The sequence below is a fragment of the Mus musculus genome, chromosome 8, assembly GCF_000001635.26.
Source record: "Mus musculus strain C57BL/6J chromosome 8, GRCm38.p6 C57BL/6J".
In the NCBI taxonomy this organism is placed as follows: domain Eukaryota; kingdom Metazoa; phylum Chordata; class Mammalia; order Rodentia; family Muridae; genus Mus; species Mus musculus.
Window position 1 is genome coordinate 78,713,388 of NC_000074.6, and position 21,599 is coordinate 78,734,986.

Here is a 21,599-nt window from a genome sequence, read left to right on the forward strand (position 1 = left end):
GTTTGCACTAGATTTGATGTCGCGTTTGGTGCAGCTAGATTTTTGTGGTCAAAACTTAGGAACACCCAGGGTTCTGTGTCCCAGGTATGAGATTCAAGGTAAGGAAGCTTGTTTGAAAGTTTCGTGACCTGAGCTCCAAGTATTGCTCACTCTAACCGCATGCTCAGCTAACCAGCACCCAGGTGCCCATGCTCTGCCTGTTCTCTGTACCAGTGACCATCAGATGCCCACAGTTAGAAAGCCGCTATGAGACGGCTCCACCCTCCCACCCCCACCCCCACCCCCACCCCCAGTGCTGACTGCAAAGCCTCTCCTCGGGTTTGGGGTGTCTTTCACTGAGCTTCTACTGACATTTCTGACCTTTAAAATAAAGTGGCATAGAGTGATTCTTGAATTGATATAAAAAATTCTTTTATATTATTTTATTCAGCTTTGTTTTTAATTGTTTCTATACCTTTCATTGATCTATTTCATTGATCTATTCATCGTTAAATGAAATAACCACCACACTGCTTGCCTGTAACTGTAATGAGGGCAGGCGGCAGATGGGATGTAGTTGTGGCTCTACTGCAAAGATTCTATTTCCTGTCTTTACTCTGGAGTTCCATCTCTTCCTTAAGAGCCTGTTACCAGAAGGCACGGTGGCTGTAGCTGGCGAGGATGGACTGCTGACAGCGTCCCCTCCTGAAAGGGAAGGCTGCTTGGTGGAGACCCCTGTGAGAGGCTAGAGATACATGTTTTCAATAGGAGTAATAAAACAATTGCCTGTATTGGGTACTTACCAGGGAAACCATGTGCTAAGTACTGGTAACAAGAGGTAACTGACTTGAAATACTATTGTGCGGACTGCTCTTCCGTCTAGGTCACTCGTGCACTACTCAGCTGCAACCCCAGCACCAGCTGCTCTAAAGGCAAATCTGCACTGGAGTGTTCAGGCCAGAGAAGCAGATACTGCTGTTGTCTGGCTCTGGAGCAAATAGAAGCCTTACTAATTAGCGTAATGGATTCAGAAAGAGTATTGGAATGGTGCAATCCTTGCCTTGCTACTTTGCATGATAGTGATCCTATAGGGGCTACCATTGATATCCCCGTGGACAGCCCAAAACTTTAGAAACCCTGTTTGCTTGCCTTAAGAATTAGTAGGTCCCACAGCCTGCACAGGAAGCCACTGACAGTGCCAGAGCTTGACCCCCACCTGGTTTGAGGGGCCTGTGCCTGCCCGAGACTATGCAGCCTTCTCTGCCTGTAGCTGTGTGGGAACTGTGGCTGTCACCTCCTGCAGGCTCCAGAATGTGTCAGGAAGGACAGAACTAGAGTTCTGGTTGATAGCCAAGGTCTATCTTCTCATGCTGAGTCTTTTTTGCAAGAGAGGTCCAGCCTGGCTAGGGGATTTTTGTTCATAAAATATAGTTTTTTAAAATGTTCTCGGCTGAAACTTTTAGGCTTCCTTGTCCTAAATATAGTTTTCCTACAAAAAAAAAAAAAAAAAAAAAAAAAGAGAGAAGCACCGAAGTTTATGTAGCCTAATTAATAAAAGAGTCAAAATAGAACATTCTAAGGCTTCTTTAAAATTAAAATTAGGACTATTTCTTCAGACGGGGTTGGAGGCTCCCGAGGCCTCACACTTCCCTGGGAGAGGAAGAGATTCCTTTTCTGAGTGTGCAGCCTCTGGTGAGACATCCCTGCTCCTCCAAGTCAGCTGTCGCCCTGGCTCCTGTGAGTAATCCTAATTAAACTCATTGGTTTGGATGAAAAAAATGAAACCAAAGAAAGAAGGGAGGGAGGGAAGGAAGGAGGGAGGAAGAAGGAAAGAGGAAGAAGTCCTTATTGCTATTTAATATCAGCTCTTTGTGTTCTAAGCTTTTATTTCCATAGTCAGCTACAAAGAGATGAATTGTACAAATTGGTAATCAACCCTGTACTCCATGTCTGAAAGGGACATTAGGGACATTCCACTGTCATCCCATGTTACCCTTTCCAATGAGGTCTTTGCCACACCCTGGAATACCAAGAACTCACTTCCCAAGCCTTCCTACTCACCAGTGCATTCTCTGTGAGTTACAGAGGGGTTTGTTCATCATGATTATTAATACTGAGAAAGTTTTCCTCCAGCGATACTAAAATGTGCATCTCAGAACAGTCCTGCTTACCATGTTACATGTGAAGGCTCTCTCTCACCCAGGAGATGCCAGTCTCTTGAACTTACAGCTCTCCATCTTAACCGGCAAGCAGGCAAGCCAGGAACAGCCCTCCTTTCAGAGTTACATCTCCAATTATTTATTTAGTCTTGTCTCTTCCCTGACGTCCCCGAAATTGAGGCAGACACTGTGAGCCAGGGAGCCTATGTTTAGTGACAGCCAGCACTTGCTGTACAGTAGAGAAAACTGACCCTGCAGCTTGAGGGCAGAGGGCACACACATCTGTAGTCGATCTGTGCACCTTTGTGCCTCTTCCTTTACTTCCCTGGGTTTCACCTCTATCACTAGATAAGAGAGAGGGAAGGAATGTGTGTGTGTGTGTGTGTGTGTGTGTGTGTGTGTGTGTGTGTGAGAGAGAGAGAGAGAGAGAGAGAGAGAGAGAGAGGTGTGAGAGAGAGAGAGAGAGAGAGAGAGAGAGAGAGAGAGAGAGGGAGAGATCCATGAATCGAATCTCTTTCTTCTTGGCTTGTAGCTGGCCAGCCTTTGTTGCCTTTTGGGTTCTTCGTTTTCCCATCCTTTGTCCCCTGGTTTGGCCCTTGCCCAGCTTCCATTCCAGTGAGGACAAGCCGACAGCCCCTCTGACAGTATCAGGACAGAAGAGCACAAGAGGACAAGCCCCCGAGGGAAGGAGGAAACAAATCAGGGGAAGGACACTTAAGGACCCAGACACAGTGATGACCAGGGGTCCAGGCATGGGGCAGAGCCTCGTGGGAGGGAGGCACAGCAAACATAATTGGCATGGGAAAGAAGGAAAGTAAAAGAGGTTAAAACTGCTATGCCAAGACCCTCTAGCCACAGCCAGACTTGGCCTCACTGGTCTCTGGAAGGACTTGCCTTTTTGTCCAGATGAGAGGGGAGGGTTCTGGATAGACAGATAGTGAAGCTGAACTTTCAGGTTTGAGCAGCTTCCTTGGACACTCTGTTGGCTAGGTGAGAGGATACACCATGGAGAACCAGGAAGATCAGCGAGAGGCTTTGGTCCAGACAAAGATAAGCATCAGCGGACAAACACAGACCTCATGGGATGTGCTGGGTGTATTAGTCAGGGTTCTCTAGAGCAACAACTTACAGAATGAATATATATTGGAATTTACTAGGATGACTGGCAGGCTGGAGCCCAGCTCATCCGACAGTGGCTGCCTATGAACGTAGAGCCCAGGAATCCAGAAGTTGCTCAATCCACAAGTCTAGATGTCTCCGCTGGTCTTCAGTACACATCACAATCTCAAAGGAGTAGGTTCTAATGCCAGCGAGGGAGGGAACTTGCTAGCAAGCAGGCAAAGAGCAAAAGCTTCCTTCTCCCATGTCTTTAAATAAATAGGCTTCTAGCAGATAGTGGGGTCCAGAGCAAAGGTGTTCGTCTTCCTACCTCAAAGGTCCAGACTAGAAGTAAATTTACCCATTTCAAACCAACCCTCCCCCCAAAAAAATCTTACAGGTGTGGCTTCCATTTCTGGGTTGTAGTTCATGTCAGATGTAGTCAAATTGTCAACCAAGAATAGCCATCACACTGGGCAATGTGATGAGTATGCAGAAGAGAGCAGGAACCAGGAGCCTGAAGAGCCACAAGTGTTTATTCTGTTAGGGAGGGATGTAGAAGAGTGGGTCTCGGTGAGAGGGAAGGGTTTGGGGAACAGAGTGGGGCTTCTGCTTCAGGCACTAAAGGCCTGTGGTGGAATCTGGACTTGTGGTCAGAGCCTTACCCCGAAGATACCGTCTCAGTCTGCTTGTGGTCAGAGCCTTACCCCGAAGATACCGTCTCAGTCTGCTTGTGGTCAGAGCCTTACCCCCGAAGATACCGTCTCAGTCTGCTTGTGGTCAGAGCCTTACCCCCGAAGATACCGTCTCAGTCTGCTGAGCAGACGAAGTCACTCACAGTGGACAGCTGGAAGGCAGAGCTCTGAGAACTAGCAGTACCCAGAGAGGAGACAGATATAGCTGTGCTATAAGAGAACAAATGTAAAGTGCACTTGACCAAACACACATGGGTGCAAGCATGCAAGACTGCACTCCCATACAGCTGAGTTAAACACTGTCAGAAAGAAGATGTGAACATGGTTCTAGCTATCATTTGGTACCCACTATGTGCAAGGCACCATATTGGGTTAACTTGCCTCATTATCTCAGCTAATATTCATAACAACCTTGCACAGTACTCATGCCCTCATTGTCCAAATTAGAAAGCTGTGAGGGGAATAGCTCACCCTGGTGTTCACTGTGCTTACCTCACAAAGCTGGCACATCATCTTGCTCACGATGCCTCTTGCTTCGTATCTATTGAAGGCCTGACTCGTGAGGAGCAGACAAGCCAAGAACTCCCTCTGTCTGGATAGAGCAGGCCCTCTGTCTCATCCTCGCCCTTAGCAGTTCCAATGCAGCAGAGGCCAAGCCCCACATCACACTCGCTGACTTTCACCCTTCATCGTGAGGCTGTGACCCTTCATTTGCTAACAAAATTGACCGCACTATTTTGGAAAATTAAAGTTACATCTATTAGGTATCCAAAGAAGGATACAGGAAGACTGCGGGGAAGCAGAGAGTCAAAAGCATTCTTTCCAGAACTGACTCAGGGTTTTCTCACATTCTTCCGGCCAGAAAACTAGATGGGATATTTATTTCTCAGTTTCCATGGCATTAAGATGGAATAAAATTGGAGAGTGTAGTAGCAAACAGCTTCCAGCAAATATAAAGCTCGGGAATCTCACTCCAGCTTTTTTCTTTATTTGTAGTTGTGTGTGAGCCTTTGCTTTAGTTAGTTTTTTATTTGTGCATGTTTGTGTGCATGTGTTCATGTGTGTCACATGTGTGAGACTGCCTGTGGAGGCCTGAAGAGGGCATTGGATCCCCTGGAGCTGGAGTCACACCTGATGTTGGTACTGGACACTGAGCTCCAGTCCTCTGTAAGAACAGTCACTCTTACAGAGTCACTGTTATCTTAGTCACTGTTGTGTTGCTGTGAAGACACCATGACTAGGGCAACTCTTATAAAAGAAAGCATGTAATTGGGGTGGCTCACAGTTTCAGAGGCTTAGTCCATTATCATCATGGTTGGGAACAAGGTGGCATGTAGGCAGACATGGTGCTGGAGCAGAAGCTGAGAGTTCTACATCCTGATCCGCAGGCAGCAGCAGAAAGAGAACTGGGCCTGGCATAGTGTTGTGTCTGGCCAGTAGATCACAACATGGGTTCTAGCCTGGAAAGGCATTTTGGAAACCTGGAAGAGAAGAGGGGCTGGGCTGCTCGAGATAAGGAAGGAACCAAGACAAAGCTCTCTGCTCAAGGTTTAATTTTTACTATTTCAGCACTCAGTTATAAAGGAAGGGGGAGGGGCCCAATTAGGCTTTTTGAAATCTCAAAGCCCACCCCTAGTGACACTTCCTCTAAAACCACACCTACTCCAACAAGACCACACCCCCTAATCCTGTGCCATGGAGAAGAAAATCCCTGCTAGAAGATGAAAGCCATGCCAACAAAACAAGTGTATACTTAGGCTGGCTAATGAGACTCTAGGTCATAGCTTACCCATGTCTACTGTTTAACTAGTATTGAATGTCTTCCTGAAGTTCCCACTGTCTATCAGCGCAGTGCAATGGTTTAGAGAGCACTAAGCTTACATGTTAGAGGTGACAGAATCAGTGAACATTCACCCCACAGCATCAGCTTCTGTTTTATGTCACATGTAACAATAGTGTTTTGCTGTTGCTGCTGCTGCTGCTGTTGGTAGCATTGAAGCATATCTTCAGACAGACTTGTCTGGGGAACTGTACAGATGGCCTAGCAGTTAACATCACTGGCTGCTCTTGCAGAGGACGCAGGTTCGATTCCCAGCACCCACATGGCTCACTATCAGCTGCAACTCTAGTCACAGGAGCTCCAACTCCCTCTTGTGGCCTCCCCAGGCACTGCATGCATATGGTGCACAGACAGGCATGCAGGTCTGCATACAAAGAAAATGGAAATAAAATCTATTCCTGAAGCTCTGTTGAGTAAAGCAAGGACCCCGTCCTGATCAGATGGCGCCTTTCCTGTGTAGTGACCATGTGAAGTGTAGTCTTACGACCTTTTGTTGTTGTTTCCATGTGAAGTACTCGCTCTGTGTACTGTCTTCACATCTTGCGAGCGTGACCATTAGCAAAGTTTTTTACCTCAGCATAGAAAAGGAAGAAAGTGACCTCCCACTTTTCCACATGTAGCCTCCACAAACATGGTGGCCCCTCCTGGAAGTTACAGCCAATGTTTGAAGAAAGGCTCTGTGACTCAGCAATCCAATTCACTCCCAAATTCCTGCTGCTAATTGTTTCTGCAGCTCTGTCAAGCGAGGGCTCCCTCATCTTCAGTCCACAGAATTCCGAGTTTCCTCATCAGCATCTGCATTCATTGACCACCTTCTCCAATCACAGCACACCTCTTTGTAACACCAGCTGCTCATTTGGGGCCTTTTTTGCATCTTTATTTACATAAAACATCTCATAAAGCAATAAGGCTGCAACCAGGCATGGTCGGCAGAAAGGCTATCTTTAACTTTCCTCATGGGCTGACAATGGTCATCAAACAGCTTTGGTTCAAAGTAAGTAAAAGCCACCAGCCTTAAGTGCTGTTGAAAGAGGCGCCGCTTCCTGTCCAGCTGTGCTGTGTAAACATTCCTTTCCTTGGGCTTTTGCCGCCATTGTTCTGTGTTTTTATTGTCACAGATCCCTGTTCTGGGGGCACCTAAGGCCCCAAGCAAATTACCAGTTAAGGTGACTCGAACACAGGCTGTGGAGCCAGCACACCATGTTGGACCAGCACCCGCACCCTACGTCTGTGCATTGCCCAGGCCAGTGTTTCCGTGCTCTGCCTCACTTTCTCCTGAACTGTGAGGATGCCCGTAGTTCACTCCATCTGGACAAGATGACAGACATGTTCTCAGAACACGGCCTCGAACAAACTCCAACTCACTGTCCTGCCTGAGCAGCAGACGGGGGCTACCTGTTGTGTCTGAAGCCTGGTCTATGCAAGGTGTCACCACCAAAGGGCCTCATGTGTGTGTTCCTCTTTCCTCTTCAAATCGTCATTACTAGAAGAACTGTTTCTTCTCCTCATTGTGCCCTTAGCATTTATTCATAACTCTCTGTTCATTTTCCTTTCTAAGCCTATTCATTTATGACAAAGGAGCGTTTTAAATTTTTACTTTTGAAGTATGAAGGAAGGGCCAATCTGTAGGAAATTCCTTGTAAGAGTCTGTGTAGAGGAACACAGTAGCTCATGCCTGCACTGGAAGGGGCATTACTGTGGAGTGACTTACAGTCATTCTAAGTGCACAGGCAGCGATGTAGGCGGGAGTGCTTGGTGGCCCTCAAGGACAGCAGAATGCCTGAGCCCATCCTCGGGTGTTGTCTGCTCAGCTGACATCTCCTTTGTCCCATTTCCTGTGAGGTGCCACCGACAGATAATTATGAATGTAACTCAAGCCTCGGGTTAGAAGGTACTGTTCCCTTCCTGAGATCTATTAGACTGATGCAAGATATCCTCCTCTTGCTAGAAACAGGGGTTTGCCAGCCTGCCCAGGGCCACTGGTGGCCACTCAGTGTCAGCAGTTTGGAGATGGTAAATCTTCCATAAGCCTGGAGTTCTGGGGTACTGAGCAAGGCTCTAAGAGCTCTGCCTGACTGGATCGAGTGTGGGATGCCTTATTATATAGGAAGGATAAAAATGTTTTCCTCTGGTCTCTGTAAAGCTCTGACAAGCTCAGATGCTGTGGTGGCTCACACCAGTGATAAGATGACAGAAGTTTTCAGTTAGAGGTGAAATGCCGGACAGAGAAAGCCAGCTGGTAAAACACAAACCCAGAGTGCATGTTAGAATGCTCAGTGCTTTGGAGCAGAAAGCACACTATTTAGATAAGGAAGCCATTAAAGTGTTCATACAGTCTGTGCCGTCCTATCCCCTTTCTGAGGACCTCTGCAAAAAGTTTGACTGGTTATCCTTGGAACTTTCCAGAATAGTTTGGGTGGGGGGACCTAGAATGATAACCAGGATGGAATTCTGAGATCCATGCAGATTATACACCACCTAGACAAAAACAAACAAACAAACAAAAAACCCTTACCCTCCATGCCTCTGCTGAACAGCTAAGTCAAGCCAGGCACACCCACCCTTGTGCATAGCTACCCGCTTACTGGGAGGACTTGTGGCTGTTGAGAGCAGAGCCATTGCCATCTGTCACTGCGTCAGAACAGTGTCTGGAACATAACAGATAAATGTGAACTGTTGCATATTATTTTGCTGCCTCCTTATAGTTAGGAATGAGGTCTGTATTCCGCCTTGCCGCTGGGGTGCTGGGAGCCACTCGGGGAGATGAAACACAGGGGTTCTTTGCTATGTACCTTCCTCTCTGCTCTTGGAGTGTTGGTGATACCTGCTCAGGGGAAGCAAAACGCCGCCTAAGATAGGTGTTCCAACCTGGTGTGGACTGGGCTGAGGCTGTAGTTCCCAAACTCCAGAGCACCTAGGCATACCCCTGCGAACCAAGGAAGAGCCTTCTGCGGGAGACTTAGGTGGCACAGATGGTAACAAAGGCTTCCTCCCACTATGGTTCTTGGTGAGAGAGACAGCCCTTGCTTGTCCAAACTGTTTGTTCGTGGAGGAAGAGGATGCATAGGCTTACCCAGGGTGAACAGAGAGTAAACACCTCCTGCAGGAAGGGATGTGGGGAAGGGAAACTCCTTGGCTGGACAGTCAGGGCCGATTTAGATACCTCATCAGCATGGAGAACTCTGGGCTTTATGCTGCGTGACCAGTTACCATGGTCCTCTTAGTGGGGTGTCAAGGTCATGTGCTCCAGGACAGGAACTGTGTTGGGAGCAGATTCCAATGCCTACTGTTCTCAATTGTGAGAATTGCCGGGCGGGGCTCCTTAATCTGCTCCACCTTACCAGTTTTCCTCTCTGGTGACACGGTTCCACTTGCCCACACAGTTTAAGTAGCCCAACCAAGATCAAACATGCAGTAGAAATAAGACTCTAACCCAGGCGTGACTCTAGCCCCAGGCTTCTTAATACCATACTGTATAAGCAGTGTAGGCCTCTGATATAGTGAATGATAAATTGGGCTTAGAGAGAGAGTTCAGTGTATAAAGTGCTTGTTGCATGAGTATGAGACCTGGGTTCAATTCCCAGAATATTTCAAGGGTTGGATGTGGTAGCACATGCTTGCAATCCCAGCACTGGAGAGCGAGAAGGACGGATGCCTGGAGCTCATGAGCCAGCCCGGCCCCAGGGAAGGACCCTGTGTCAAAGGCCAACATAGATAATTCCTGAGGATCAACACCCAAGGTTGACCTGTAGCATCCACACAGCTGTACAGCATAGAGTTTAATCCCACATATGCATACACTTGCTCATACACAATAGTAAGTAATGGAGAATGAAACCCTCATGTAAAACAATAGCTACTGTTACTGAAAGTCACGTAAAACAATACTGTTACTGAAAGTCATGTAAAATAATAGCTACTGTTATTGAAAGTTAGCTTTCTTCAGGATCAGCCTCAGCCTCAGCCTGTTCTAACCAGTTCCAAGACTGTGGTTAAGGTCTTTCTGTGGCATTGTTTCATGTTCTAGAAACTATGTATAATGTTCTTAGCCAGACAGATCAGTGCTAAACGAGCGTCACTTTCTGTGACTCTTCTGTCTCACCATGGGAACAGTGAGTGTATACGTGGGCTTGTGTGCTAGTGAGGGTTTGAAAAGAGTAACCACGTTCCTCAAACAGTGGCTGCTCTACTAGAGTTCACGATGTTAGAGTTCTACCTGTGGAATCTTAGGGGCAAGCATGAGCTTTCCTGGGAGACTCAGAAGAGATAGAGACTTTAAGTAGCAAGAAGTAACACATTCTTGCAATGTCAGCATAAGGTGCTGGGATGCTAAATGCTGGGTGTTTCTGAGAACAAACTAAGCAAAAGTGGGAAACCATGAGAAGAAAGAAGCAGGTGAATTCAAGATTTGCCAGCAGCTCCCTCCAGAACTTGGTGGTACTCTGAGAAAGCCCTTAAATGGAGAACAAGTCACATGGGTTCAGAATGACCTTTGAAGTGATTCAGTGGACTAGGTGCCATCTCTCAGCTAAGTGTGTCTCGCTTACGTATTCCCACCAATATATTCACATCCTCGGAGCCTTTAAGCTAGCCAGACACTTCCCCGCTACCTCAGGTTGCATGTTTGTGGGTCCTATTTGTCTCTCCTACACCATATCAGATGAACGCACTCCGCTCCCAGAGCAGGGTGGGCATCAGATTTGACCTAAAACTATCGTTTTCCATGTAGGAAATATTCACATGTTTTCTGAAACAACCGATACTGCGCTGTGTACCTGTCCCATGCTTAAACTCAGTAGAAGAGTTAGAGAAAGAAAATAATGGCGTCCTAAGTCAATCCTAGAGCATGAGATATGTCTAGAAAATATGTCCTCCTCCTTCAGAAGAGAGGTCAGGAAGAAGGCTGCCTGTACAAGCTACGTCTTGATGAGCCCATGGGCCTTCATACATAAAGAGAAAGGTCAGCATCTAAACTGACCTTGAAGTTCTAGGCTTGAGCCAGTGACACAAATGTCCCATGAAGTTTACTTTAGTAGTGTTCACAGAAATCTGTGCTTAAACGTAGTTACTGCAGGTCCACTTCTGCTTTAGCCATAGGCACGGGGTCAGGTGAGTTATTTAACTGCATGAACTTACCAAACCCCCATCTCCCCATCAGTGAGAAAGTGGCCACCTACTTCCACGGGACCAAGTGATGCCTGGCTGAGACTTCGGACATAGCCCTTAGCAAGCAATGGCGCTTTCCAAATGATGGCAGCCGTAATTATCTTTCACTAAAGTTGAGTAGGTGTGGGATTTGATGAATGGGCCCTGGAAACTCACTCAGCTCCTGATCGGGGCATTGGCTTTAATTAATGGGTTTTTGAGAAGATTAATCTGGCTGTGGTTTGTGCGGTTGATGAGAGGAAGAGTCGGGAGACAGGAGGCCTGACCGGTCTGAGCTGGACTTGATTAGGAGCTGAGCTGAGATGGTGAGCATGGAAACTGAGCAAAGAGGCAAGAACCTGTCCAACTCCATGGCTTACAGAATTGTCGCAGGCTTTGAATTGTGGAGGCTGGGCAAGCCAGTGACAGCCGGCACTGCATAGAACTCCCGGGGATGGCAGGATGGTGATGTGGTCAGGAAAGAGGCTGGCCCGGTTCTCTCCTTACAGCCATAGCAGGTAGAACAGAGCTGACAGCAAAACCATTTCAAGGGAAGAGAAGGAAGGAAGGAAGGAAGGAAGGAAGGAAGGAAGGAAGGAAGGAAGGAAGGAAGGAAAAGTACTATGCAACTCCAAGTACTGTAGGTAAACTGTGAACAGTGTTGCAATGTAGATTTTTCTATTGTGAGTCATAGGACAGCAGTGTACAGTGGTTAAAGAAAATGCCATGCTTAGTCTTTGGGGACGTGTCCATTTCCCAAGGAGATGCTCATCTAATACACGGCAACAATGTTGCAAGTTGCGTGCAATACAAAGGGAATTTTCTAATTCAGAGAACATAAAATAAACATATTTAAGTTAGGGGGGAGCTTGTCCTTGTCCACACCGTTTCATCCTCTCCTTCCTGGGTATAGGATAAAAGAAAGCCCATGCTCGCTCTTTAGAAGAAGAAAGGGTGTACGTGAAGTTCCTGTGTGGCAGATGTCAGTTGAAAGCCCTGCTTGTGGAGTATGCTGCAGTGTCAAACTCTGTTGGATAATTTTAGACAAATGTGTCATGTGTGACATGGAAATATGGCACACTCCACATTAGTGATGTCCCAAGTGCTCGGATCAGGTAGTAATGCGCAGAGAGAGTGCTCTTTATCTACGCACACGGTGTGCGCAGCGAGCGGTGGGAAATGCTTCCTTCCCGTGGCAACTGCGTCAGTCAGAGAAGGAATCCATTTACAACAGGCATCTTCCAACATCTCTCAGACAATGCACTGGATTAAAGAGGCAGTTTTTGATTAATGTTTTATAAACATTTTTCAGCGTGACAGCTTAAAGTCCCTGTAAAATTGTAAATGCACATAGTGTTCACTTCCATAAAGTCAAATGCCATCTCATAAAGTCTACTTGAATCCTGTCAACCATGGTGACACAGAACCAGTACCTGGGAACATTAAAATTAATCTGCTTCATTTATATTACTGTGGTGATAGCAAGATAAAAAGAATCTCATATTTAGATTTTATTTTAAAAGGAAAACTCAACTAAGTTTATTTGGATTTTTAAGTTATTGCTGGTTGGCCTTTTTCTAATTAACAGATGTAAAAATGAGGTGAGAATCTGAATAGTAGCTTTATTATGAAATTTGGAAAAAATACAAGCCCATTCATTCCATGAGCTTTTGTTGTTTTTTGTTGTTGTTATTGTTTGTTGTTGCTGTTGTTTTTCTGAGCACCTACTATACCCGCAAAGATGAATATGGACTAGCTGCTGACCCTGCTGGTAGTGAAGGACACATCGAGATGCAGGCTGTGGTAAGAGTGCAGGAGTCCAAGGCTGGCGTGGGTCACGTGGTCAGGAGTGGAGATGGGCTCTGCAGGTCAGTCTGGAGACTATAGGCTGCACTCTCAGAGGAGGCAACAGAAGAACAGAAGGCTAAAACATAAATTGGTTACAAGTAATGAGCAGAGGCATAGAGGGGGCCTGGGCCACAGGGGATAGAAGGGAGCCCTGAGGCACCCACGGAGGCTTGGATGCAGGGATAAAACAGCAAAGGAGGAGATCCAAAAGTGGGGATGGTGGGAGCAGAGGTCCCCTGTGTCTCCTTCCCGCTTCCTGCATCAGACCACACTAAGGATGCTCAGAGCACTCTCAGTAGGGAATGACTGACATTCTGACATGGTGCCTGAATGTACCAGCCACTGAGATAGGAATGGTTTCCAAGATTTTAGTCTATGATCACTTAGCCCTGTCTCTTTAGGCCGCTGGCAGAACATGAGGTTTGACTGTGGTGGAGAAGCAAAGCCTCCCCCAGCTCACAGCAGCCAGGAAACAATGGTAGACATTGGCCCTTCAAGGGCACAGCCCACATGACCTAAGTTCCTCTCATGAGGCTTCATTTCTTACATGTCCCAAGAGGCCAGGCCTCTAACAGCTGGGCATTTAGGGGACAAGCACCGGACTCTGGTACAGCCTGCTTTCTGGTACCTAGCCAACACACCTGAGTGCTGGTGAATGAATGTATGAACGAATGTCCCTGTGAGCTATTCACCCTGTAAGAGAAGAGGGCAAGGGTGCGTCTCTGTCTACAAACTGCTGGAATAAAAACTATAGTGCTTTCCTAGTTCCACACGACAGATCCATTACCAGGTGGCAGAAATTAAGTGTGCTGGTATGGCGGCTTCTGAAGGACCCTGTAGCTTATCTGTGGCTTCTAGCTATGTCCAGATATCCCTGGACTCCTGGCAGAGGCACCACAGGGCAGACATAATAAATTTTCAGTTGGAAAAGAATAGTGTCCCAGAACTGCTGATTGGGGACATGTGACTCTCTGCTTTGCCCACCCTTGGAAACCCCGTCCTTGGAGAATACGAGAGTCAGCCACCATCACACTCAACCAGGACTTGGGAGGGCTGAACGAAAGCAGTATTGAAATAAACTCTAAAAATAGAAGAAAAAAGTAGGTATTTGAATGATGGAAAAGTAAGAAAGACTTGAAGACCCAAACAAATATAGTGACTTTTTGGCAAGGGTGTCCCTCCCATCACTAGATAGCTGTGACAGCCAGAGGGTCACTGAAGGACCTGGGCCTCATCGCTGGACACCAGGCTTCTTACCTCTCATATAATTTCCGTCCCTGATTTTAACGGTGGTCGCTGGGAAGGTTACTTGTGGGAGATGTGATTTATAACTACTAAGGAGGTACTGTAGGCACATGAAGCGGTGGGGAGAAAGGCCTACTGAATGTGACAAATGTCTGCACAGCTGCAAGCCATCTTGGATTCCTTCTCATTCAAGCAAGGCAAATGACTGTCACGCAAGGCACAGTAAGAAACAGGCCACCAGGGTCTGTCAGGAAAATAGATCTACCGGCTCAGTAAATGGAAGGAGAAAAGAGCCACAAAGAAACCCAGGAGCTTTAACAGGAAAAAGTGGCCGAAGCTGGGAGCCAGGGAATTAGGGTTCTCAGAACCTAGATGCCTGGAGAGGAAGCGGGTAGCAGGGCTCAGGCTTCCAGTGAGGTACAAGGAGCAGGGCAAGCTACCAGTAGGAGCCAGCTGCTGAATACCGGTGCCCCATGAAGATGTCAGTGCTGGCAGAAGCGGAGCAGCGGGCGCAGTGAGCCTTGCTGTCCCTTCCATCTTCACATCCACGCTGATGGTGAGAGTACAGCCAGCCAAGAGGACTGAAGTTCACTGACTCCCTGTGAACAGAAGGTGTGTTTGAAGATGAGAGGAATGAACTGAGGGGCCTGCAGCACAAGAGAGCTTCAGACCTTCAGTTCAAAGAAGGGCAGGACCACCAGCACACTAGAAGCTTCTAGAAGGTTAGGGTCCTGTTGGCATGGCCCTAACAGTAGCTTTGCTTTTCATCCATGTGAAACCCCAGCAGCCATCATGGTGTGGAGATCAAGGGGGCTCAAGGTCTGCTGCCCTGGAGGAGCTGCAGTCCAGAAGACTTTGGTGCGGAAGCCAGGCTGCGCAGGGCGCAGGTGCATACCAGCTTCCTTTGTGCCCCTGGATCGCCGTGCATACCCACCTGAGTGACACCACCTACAGCAGTGACCTTGGAGCGAAGTTGCTGCGTGCCTTCCTCTCTACTTTGCCTGCCTGCCTCGTCACAGTCGAGGGACCTCAGGCATCGTGTTTAGTTAGCTGCTATAACTTGCAGCTCATTCTGTCACTTGATAGCAGCGACAGCTGCACTTGGCACTGGCTTCTCCTCTGAACCCACGGAAACTTGCAGGAGAAAAGCACAGACCTTGGATACATGGCGACAGAAAGGTGACTTGGATGACTTAGCAGAGCAGTCATAGTCTGTAAATTTTAGTCAGAAAGCCCGTTCTAATCACTTTTAAGGACAAGAGATCTCTGTACTTCTGCCGCTTGTTGCCTCCGGGCCCCCTCACGGCTACCTCAGTAACCCTCCTTTCTAGGTCTACTCAGAGACACAGAGCTCATGAAGCCCTTGGTTCTGAGTGCCATCCTGTGGAGCACCAGTGGGGAGGAAGGGAGCGGCTTACGTCTTAGTGCTTCCTCCTTAGCCTCCCAAGGCTGTGTGAACTTCCAGTGCCTAGATTTTTACTCTTTAATTAAAAAAAAAAAAACCTATTTTATTTTATTTTGTTCTTTGTCTTATGTTGGTCTTATTAGTTCTGAGTTTTATAGTGAACATGGAAATAGAAGACAGAAAATGTCTAAATGTGTATGAGGGGAGCCCTAAGAGAGGTTCCTGTCTGGGAGGGTTGAGAGAGTTGCCTAGCGGTGGGCATACCCCAGTCTTTTAGAATAGAATTGTTCCGTGACTGGTAAGCACGTTGGAATCCTTGACCGTGAGACTAACACTAGGGGCTGTGGGTAGAACACAGGATGTTTGCCCAGCCAGAGTATCTTCCCATGGTGGCTGTCTATACCATGTCTGTACATAAGGGCTGTTAGCTTCCTCTATCTTTGGTGATTCCTAACAACCACATACTCACTGCACTGAGCAAGAGGAGATCCACGGTTAACCTCTCCTTAGTCCTTTCCAGGATTCTTAGAGTGACCCATTTCATAGTCTTCCTCCTCCTGAAGAAGGAGCTGCCAATTTTGAGTGAGAGGTACCTCCCCACTACACAGACCACCCTCCCCTTTTCGTGTGTTCCAGTTAGAACTTAGAGCCTTATGTCCTGAAAGGAAGAGAGAACTGTTGGCTTTATTTGACAATTTCCCATTCAGGTCTGGGAATGCACGTGGGGAAATGCAGTAATGACACATTGCAGAGTTCTGAAAATCAGCTTGACACCAACCTGACTTGTCTCTGTTTTTTGTCGTCTTTGTTGAACAGGAATCCCAATGCTGAAGATAGTGTTTGCAGGCCATGAGCATCTCTCGCTGATATCCGTGCCCTTGCTCATCTACCACCCAGCTCAGATTCTCCTGGGAAGTGTGTTAGTGCCAACAATAAAGTCTTGGATGGTGTCCAGGCAGAAGGTGAGACTCCAGAAAGATCTGACTTGGATGCAGATAGACTGAAATGCTCTTCCTAGATTCAAATGATTGATAAACTTACTTTTTTCTGCTATATCATTATTCCAACATGTTTTTCTAGTGAACTATAATAACAGGGGTGTGGGGAGATGACTGAGTGGGTAAAATACTTGGTGCTCAAGAATGACAGCCTGAGTCAGACCGAAGCATCTCCAGAAAAGGCTGGATGTGGCAGCGCACTGCAATGCCAGTCCTGCGGGGCCACTGGCAAGCCAGTCTACCCTCAGACACAGGAGAGACCTTGTCTCAAAAATAAAGTAGCAGGCCAAGCGGTGGTGGCACACACCTTTAATCCCAGCACTTAGGAGGCAGAGGCAGGCAGATTTCTGATTTCGAGACCAGCCTGGTCTACAGAGTGAGTTCCAGGACAGCCAGGGCTACACAGAGAAACCCTGTCTCAGAAAACAAAACAAAACAAAACAAACAAACAAACAAAAGTAGCAAATAGCCAATCCATGGTAGCCCACGCCTTTAATCTCAGCACCCAGGAGGCAGAGGCAGGTGGATCTCTGTGAGTGTGAGACCAGCCTGATCTACACAGTAAGTTCTAGGACAGCCATGTCATGGTGCTGGCTCGGCTACAGAGCCTCTTACTCATCAGGAGACTGCTTCAGTTTCTTCTTTCTTCACTTTTCACCCTCTTTGGAGATTTTTCTCTTTCGTTCATCAGTATGTATGTACACTGCCCCCTCAGAATGTATACATATGAATGTTGACCCAGAAAAGGAAGAAAATTAGCTGGGCCTTACGCAGTCCTCGCTACTACATAGGAGACTGAGGCGTGGGATAGCAAATTCAAGGCCATTCTGGACTAAAATAAAGTCCATGACCAGCCTGGCAATTTAGTGAAACCTGTGTCAAAGTAAAATTTTAAATAGGCTGGGGTGTGGCTTAGTGAGTGAGTATTTACCTAACATATGTGAGACCCTAGATTCAATACCCAGTACTACAAAAGAGGACACAACAAGAAGAAATTATTTGAAAAGCCACATATTCTTGGCAATAATATTCAGTCACAATAAACAAAAGATCAATTGGAGTGGATTTGTCTTCTAAATGTCTCAAATTTTTAAGGCTTATCTGGACTAAAAGTAAACCAAAAATCCTGGACTATTTATGCAGTAAAATAAACACTAAGAATATGCCCTCAGGGTAGCATGGCTACCTTTGCTTTGCACATAATACTAATATGCCCCAAAATATCCATCCCTGCAGAGCAGAAGCAGGCAAGTAGGCAGGCCAGGCTTAGGGAGATGACCATCGGGTGGCCACATGTGAGCTCATAGCTAGATCTGTCTCTAGGAGTAGGATTAGTGATGTAGTCTAGCTGAATGACTGTGCCTGTCGGCTTTCTGTTGCTATAATAAATACCCAAGGCTTAGAAAGAAGGAAGGTTTATTTTAGCTCCTTGTTTTGGAAGGTTCAGTCCATGACCTGGCGCTCTGTTGCTCTAGGGCCTGTGAGAGGGTCATTGTTGGAATATATACAATAAACCCCTTCCTTTCACTGCTGGGACCAAGGTGGTGGGGGACCAAGGTCCTGTATTCCCCTTTGAGGGCACACCCCCAATGGCCTGAATATCTTTCAGTAGGCCTCACCTCCTAAAGGTTATGTGCCATCTTTCAGTAGTGGTATAATACTTCTTTGGGACCTAAAGGGGACATTCCAGATGAAACTAGTATCTATCAGTGGCCTCTTCCTCCGGTGGCATACATTATCTGGTACGAGTTGACATTTTCCCTTGGTTGTGGACACTGTCTAACTGTGAACTGTTTTCCTGTCTTACAGGGAGTGAAGCTGACAAGGCCGACAGTGTGACTCGGGTGGCGCCAGCCTTCCTGGAGTGTGTACATATATGTACAGGCTGTACATACAGGGGTTCTGAGGACCTGTCCTTGGGGATGCTGCTTTGATGCCTATTTTATTTTTTTACAGAAAAAAATATGATATACCTGTTTAAGTGCCTTACGATGTTTTTGACAAGAGCGTTATTTCCAAAACACACTCTGTTGGCTACTGCCAAGGGTAGTACAGTATTTTGGACTCATTTTTTTCCCTAAGGCAGAAAAAAAAGTTCTAGTAAGGGACAAAAGCTAACACGTTTTCTTCGTACTGCCTTTGTGCAGGCAAGACTCTAATAGCACTATAACGTTCAAAATGAGGTCATGCCATCCAGAAACCTCCCTCCTGGTGACAGTGAACGATTCCAAAGTCTCATTCACCGCACACTTTGATTCACCGAGTGGTTCTTTGTTTCTAAGACTGTGACGGGCTCTTCCTTATCAACTCAGCGGGGGATGCAGATCGCAGAGATGCCGAGAAGCGTCAGGTACCTCATTCCTTGACACCGTCTTCTTCCATCCATCCCCGCACACTCCAGAAACACTTCAGTCCCAGCACAGAGTGTGTGTGGGGGCTGGGGGGGGGGGGGGGAGTGCAGCTTAGATGTATTATCGGCTGCTTCAGAGAAAGTCCTGGTGAGTGTTGCCGTGAACTCGGACAGTGCTTTGGGACGTCTGCAATCGTACCTCAGTATGCTTCTCCCTTCCATCATTCCTTAGTTTCCCATTTTACTTACACACAACATCCCCGTGCAACACCCAAATGTCACAGTCAGCTGGAGAGTCACAGAAATCAACAGTGGATTATGTGTTCACATTCCACAGCTGGTTCCAAGCACATTCCTGTTACACTGTTCCAAATCGTTCCTGTTGGCAAGACACAACCTGTTACATTAAGCGCACTTGAGACATCTGAGAAGATTTATGAATCATTTGACAGATGTTCACAACATCTCTTAAGAAATCAAATCCTATCGCCTTAGGAGCCAGAGAAAATAAACATGAGGCCGTGGGCATGAGCTAATGTTACATGTCCACACTGCTAGTCAGGTGGAAGAAGGGCTGGTCCAGAAGAGCAGGCAGGACCTTCCACTCACCGAGCTGTCAACAGGATGAGTCCGGGAACTGGGCACCAGCTTTGGAAAGGACTCCAGAAAAGCCTACGCTGAACCCAAACAAGAAGCTAAAGCAGCATACTGAACAGTGGTGGGAGCGTCTTTCCTGAGCTTCCTGCTTAGTGTTGGAACAGGCATCACGGGTCTCCCCAGCAGCTGCCTTTGCTGTTGGTAGTGGGGGCTGTGGACCCACAATCAATCATTCCTTCAGAATTCCCTGGGCTTTTCAGTGGTGTTGGGTTATGTTATGGTTAGCATTGGTGTTGTAGATGATGGTAGTTTATGTCATAGTTACCGTGGTTGGCGCTGGTGTTATGGTGTTAGCACCAGGTCCTCTGTGTCACTGTCTCGGGACTTCATAATTCTGAGCATAGCTATAACACTGGTGTCAGGCCTGGCAGAGATCCACGCTGCACGGCCTGTGGGGACCATGCTGGGGACGAGGAGGCAGTGAGTCTGTTTGGTGAGTGTGCTGCCTCCATGGAGCACAAAGGTTTTCAAGTCTCACCCCCACAGCCTTGGGGCTTTAGAGGAAGTAGACACTGTCTGCCTGCCAGAGTTGTAGACGCAACCCTTCCGTCATTTGAACACTGGTTTCCCCGCCGACCACATCTACCTCTCTGTGCGTGACTGCGACAAAGTTCAACTGAAGATGCTATGGTAACTTTTTCTCTTTTGCTTTAAAACTGTCTTTTGTTTTCAAACAAAACTGATTTATATCATGAGTTTTGGGAGCTTTAGTAACATGTCTGTGGCTACTTCTCCTTTTACACAAATATGATAGCATATTTTTCATGGTAAGGAAAAAAATAAAATCAAAATTTGCTTTAATTTATGCTCATTAGGATTGAACTGTCAGCTTAAAATACTTTCTATGTTTCTGCACTGCCAATGTCTGTTTTATGTATTTGTTTGTCCAAATGTACCTATAAAAAGAATACATTAGACAGTTATGTTTACTCATTCCAACCTGGAATTGGTTTTAAACGGCTGGAACTTTAAGGAACGGCACTGCAGTCTTTACGCATGTTACAAACGTTAAGGTTCTGTGGATTTTTTAAATTCTTCCCTATTCTGTTTTAAACTGGCACACCTCTGGTTGACGCTCAGTGTTTATGCTAAAAACCAAATTTTTTCAAAGAGATGGCTAAGTAATTAAGTGGGTTATTTATAATGAATGGAAAATTTAAAAAAAAAATTCTATGATTAAACAGAGAGTACTTGACGAATCTCTGGAAATGTCGTGGCTCATTCTCACCCACTGAGGTGCTCACACCGCTCGCTTCCCAAGGATTTCTTAGATCGACTTCAGCTCAGTGCAACACAAAACAGACAGACATGCCAGGGTCCTCCCATTACACATATCCACACCACCTCCCCACACCATGCCATAAAAACCTGTTCTAATACACTGTGCGCCAACAGGAAACACTTGCAGCAGGGTGGTAGGAGTCCGGTGCTGGGGGCGTGGCCTTCCGTCCCCTTGTAGTTTTGATTGGAACAGATGATACTCCAGCAAGCCTTTCTAACCCCAGGACTTCAGTATGAGCATGTTGGAGGATACCAGAATTCTGTGTCCTCCGGTTTTCTGTTGTCTAGAATCCTCTTCCATTTGGAAGCCTAGTGGCAATGACACCTCTTCCAGGACGCTTTCCTGGGTTCCCAGTGAATGCTCGTCTTGTAAGGAGCCTGTGTGATTGTCAGGTGACATTCCTATCTCCCAGTATGGCACACACATCTGTTGTTCTCCAGCTCCAGGCTCTGAGTCGCAGCCAAGAGTTGGGGGGAAGGGGGGAAAACACCCTCAATTATTCAAGCTACATAGGTCATGCTAATATGATTTAGTGAGTACTTTATACACATTTTTAAAAAGTAAAGGATTTCCTTACTGAATTCTCTTATACTGGGAAACTAGATAAACATTAACATTATTATCCTCAGTTTGCATTTAGACAACACACAAGGTCTCCTAAGACTTTATATTTGTTGATGAATCTTTTCATATAGGGCTTTTTTCTCAAATAAGGTAAGGTCCTTATATAACCCAGAGGACTTATCTGCTGACCCAAGTTTAAGGATCGTTTGTGTGGTGCAGGTTACCACCATGAGGACCAGTTGGTACCAGATGGAGATGCCATTCAGCCGTGGAAAAGAATGGGGTAGGAAAGACGGTGCATTGTCTCGTGATAACAACATATGTGAATTAGGAG

General features: G+C 46.7%; 1 protein-coding gene across 11 annotated transcripts in view; it reads left to right on the forward strand.

The window, feature by feature from the left end:
- Slc10a7 (solute carrier family 10 (sodium/bile acid cotransporter family), member 7) overlaps window positions 1–20,625 on the forward strand; it is a 224,690-nt gene extending 204,065 nt beyond the window's left edge. For 5 of the 11 annotated variants that reach the window (NR_104094.1, NM_029736.2, NM_001282108.1 and 2 more), the window contains 2 exons: window positions 16,231–16,376; window positions 18,222–20,625. Coding sequence is in view for 6 of the 11 variants with exons in the window: in NM_029736.2 (NP_084012.1) it covers window positions 16,231–16,376; window positions 18,222–18,251 (176 nt within the window). In the remaining 5 variants the exon portion in view is untranslated. The remainder of the gene's footprint in view (window positions 1–16,230; window positions 16,377–18,221) is intronic. The other 6 variants (XR_878921.2, XR_387784.2, XM_006531488.2 and 3 more) reach the window with 2 other exon arrangements.
- Window positions 20,626–21,599: the final 974 nt, after the last annotated feature.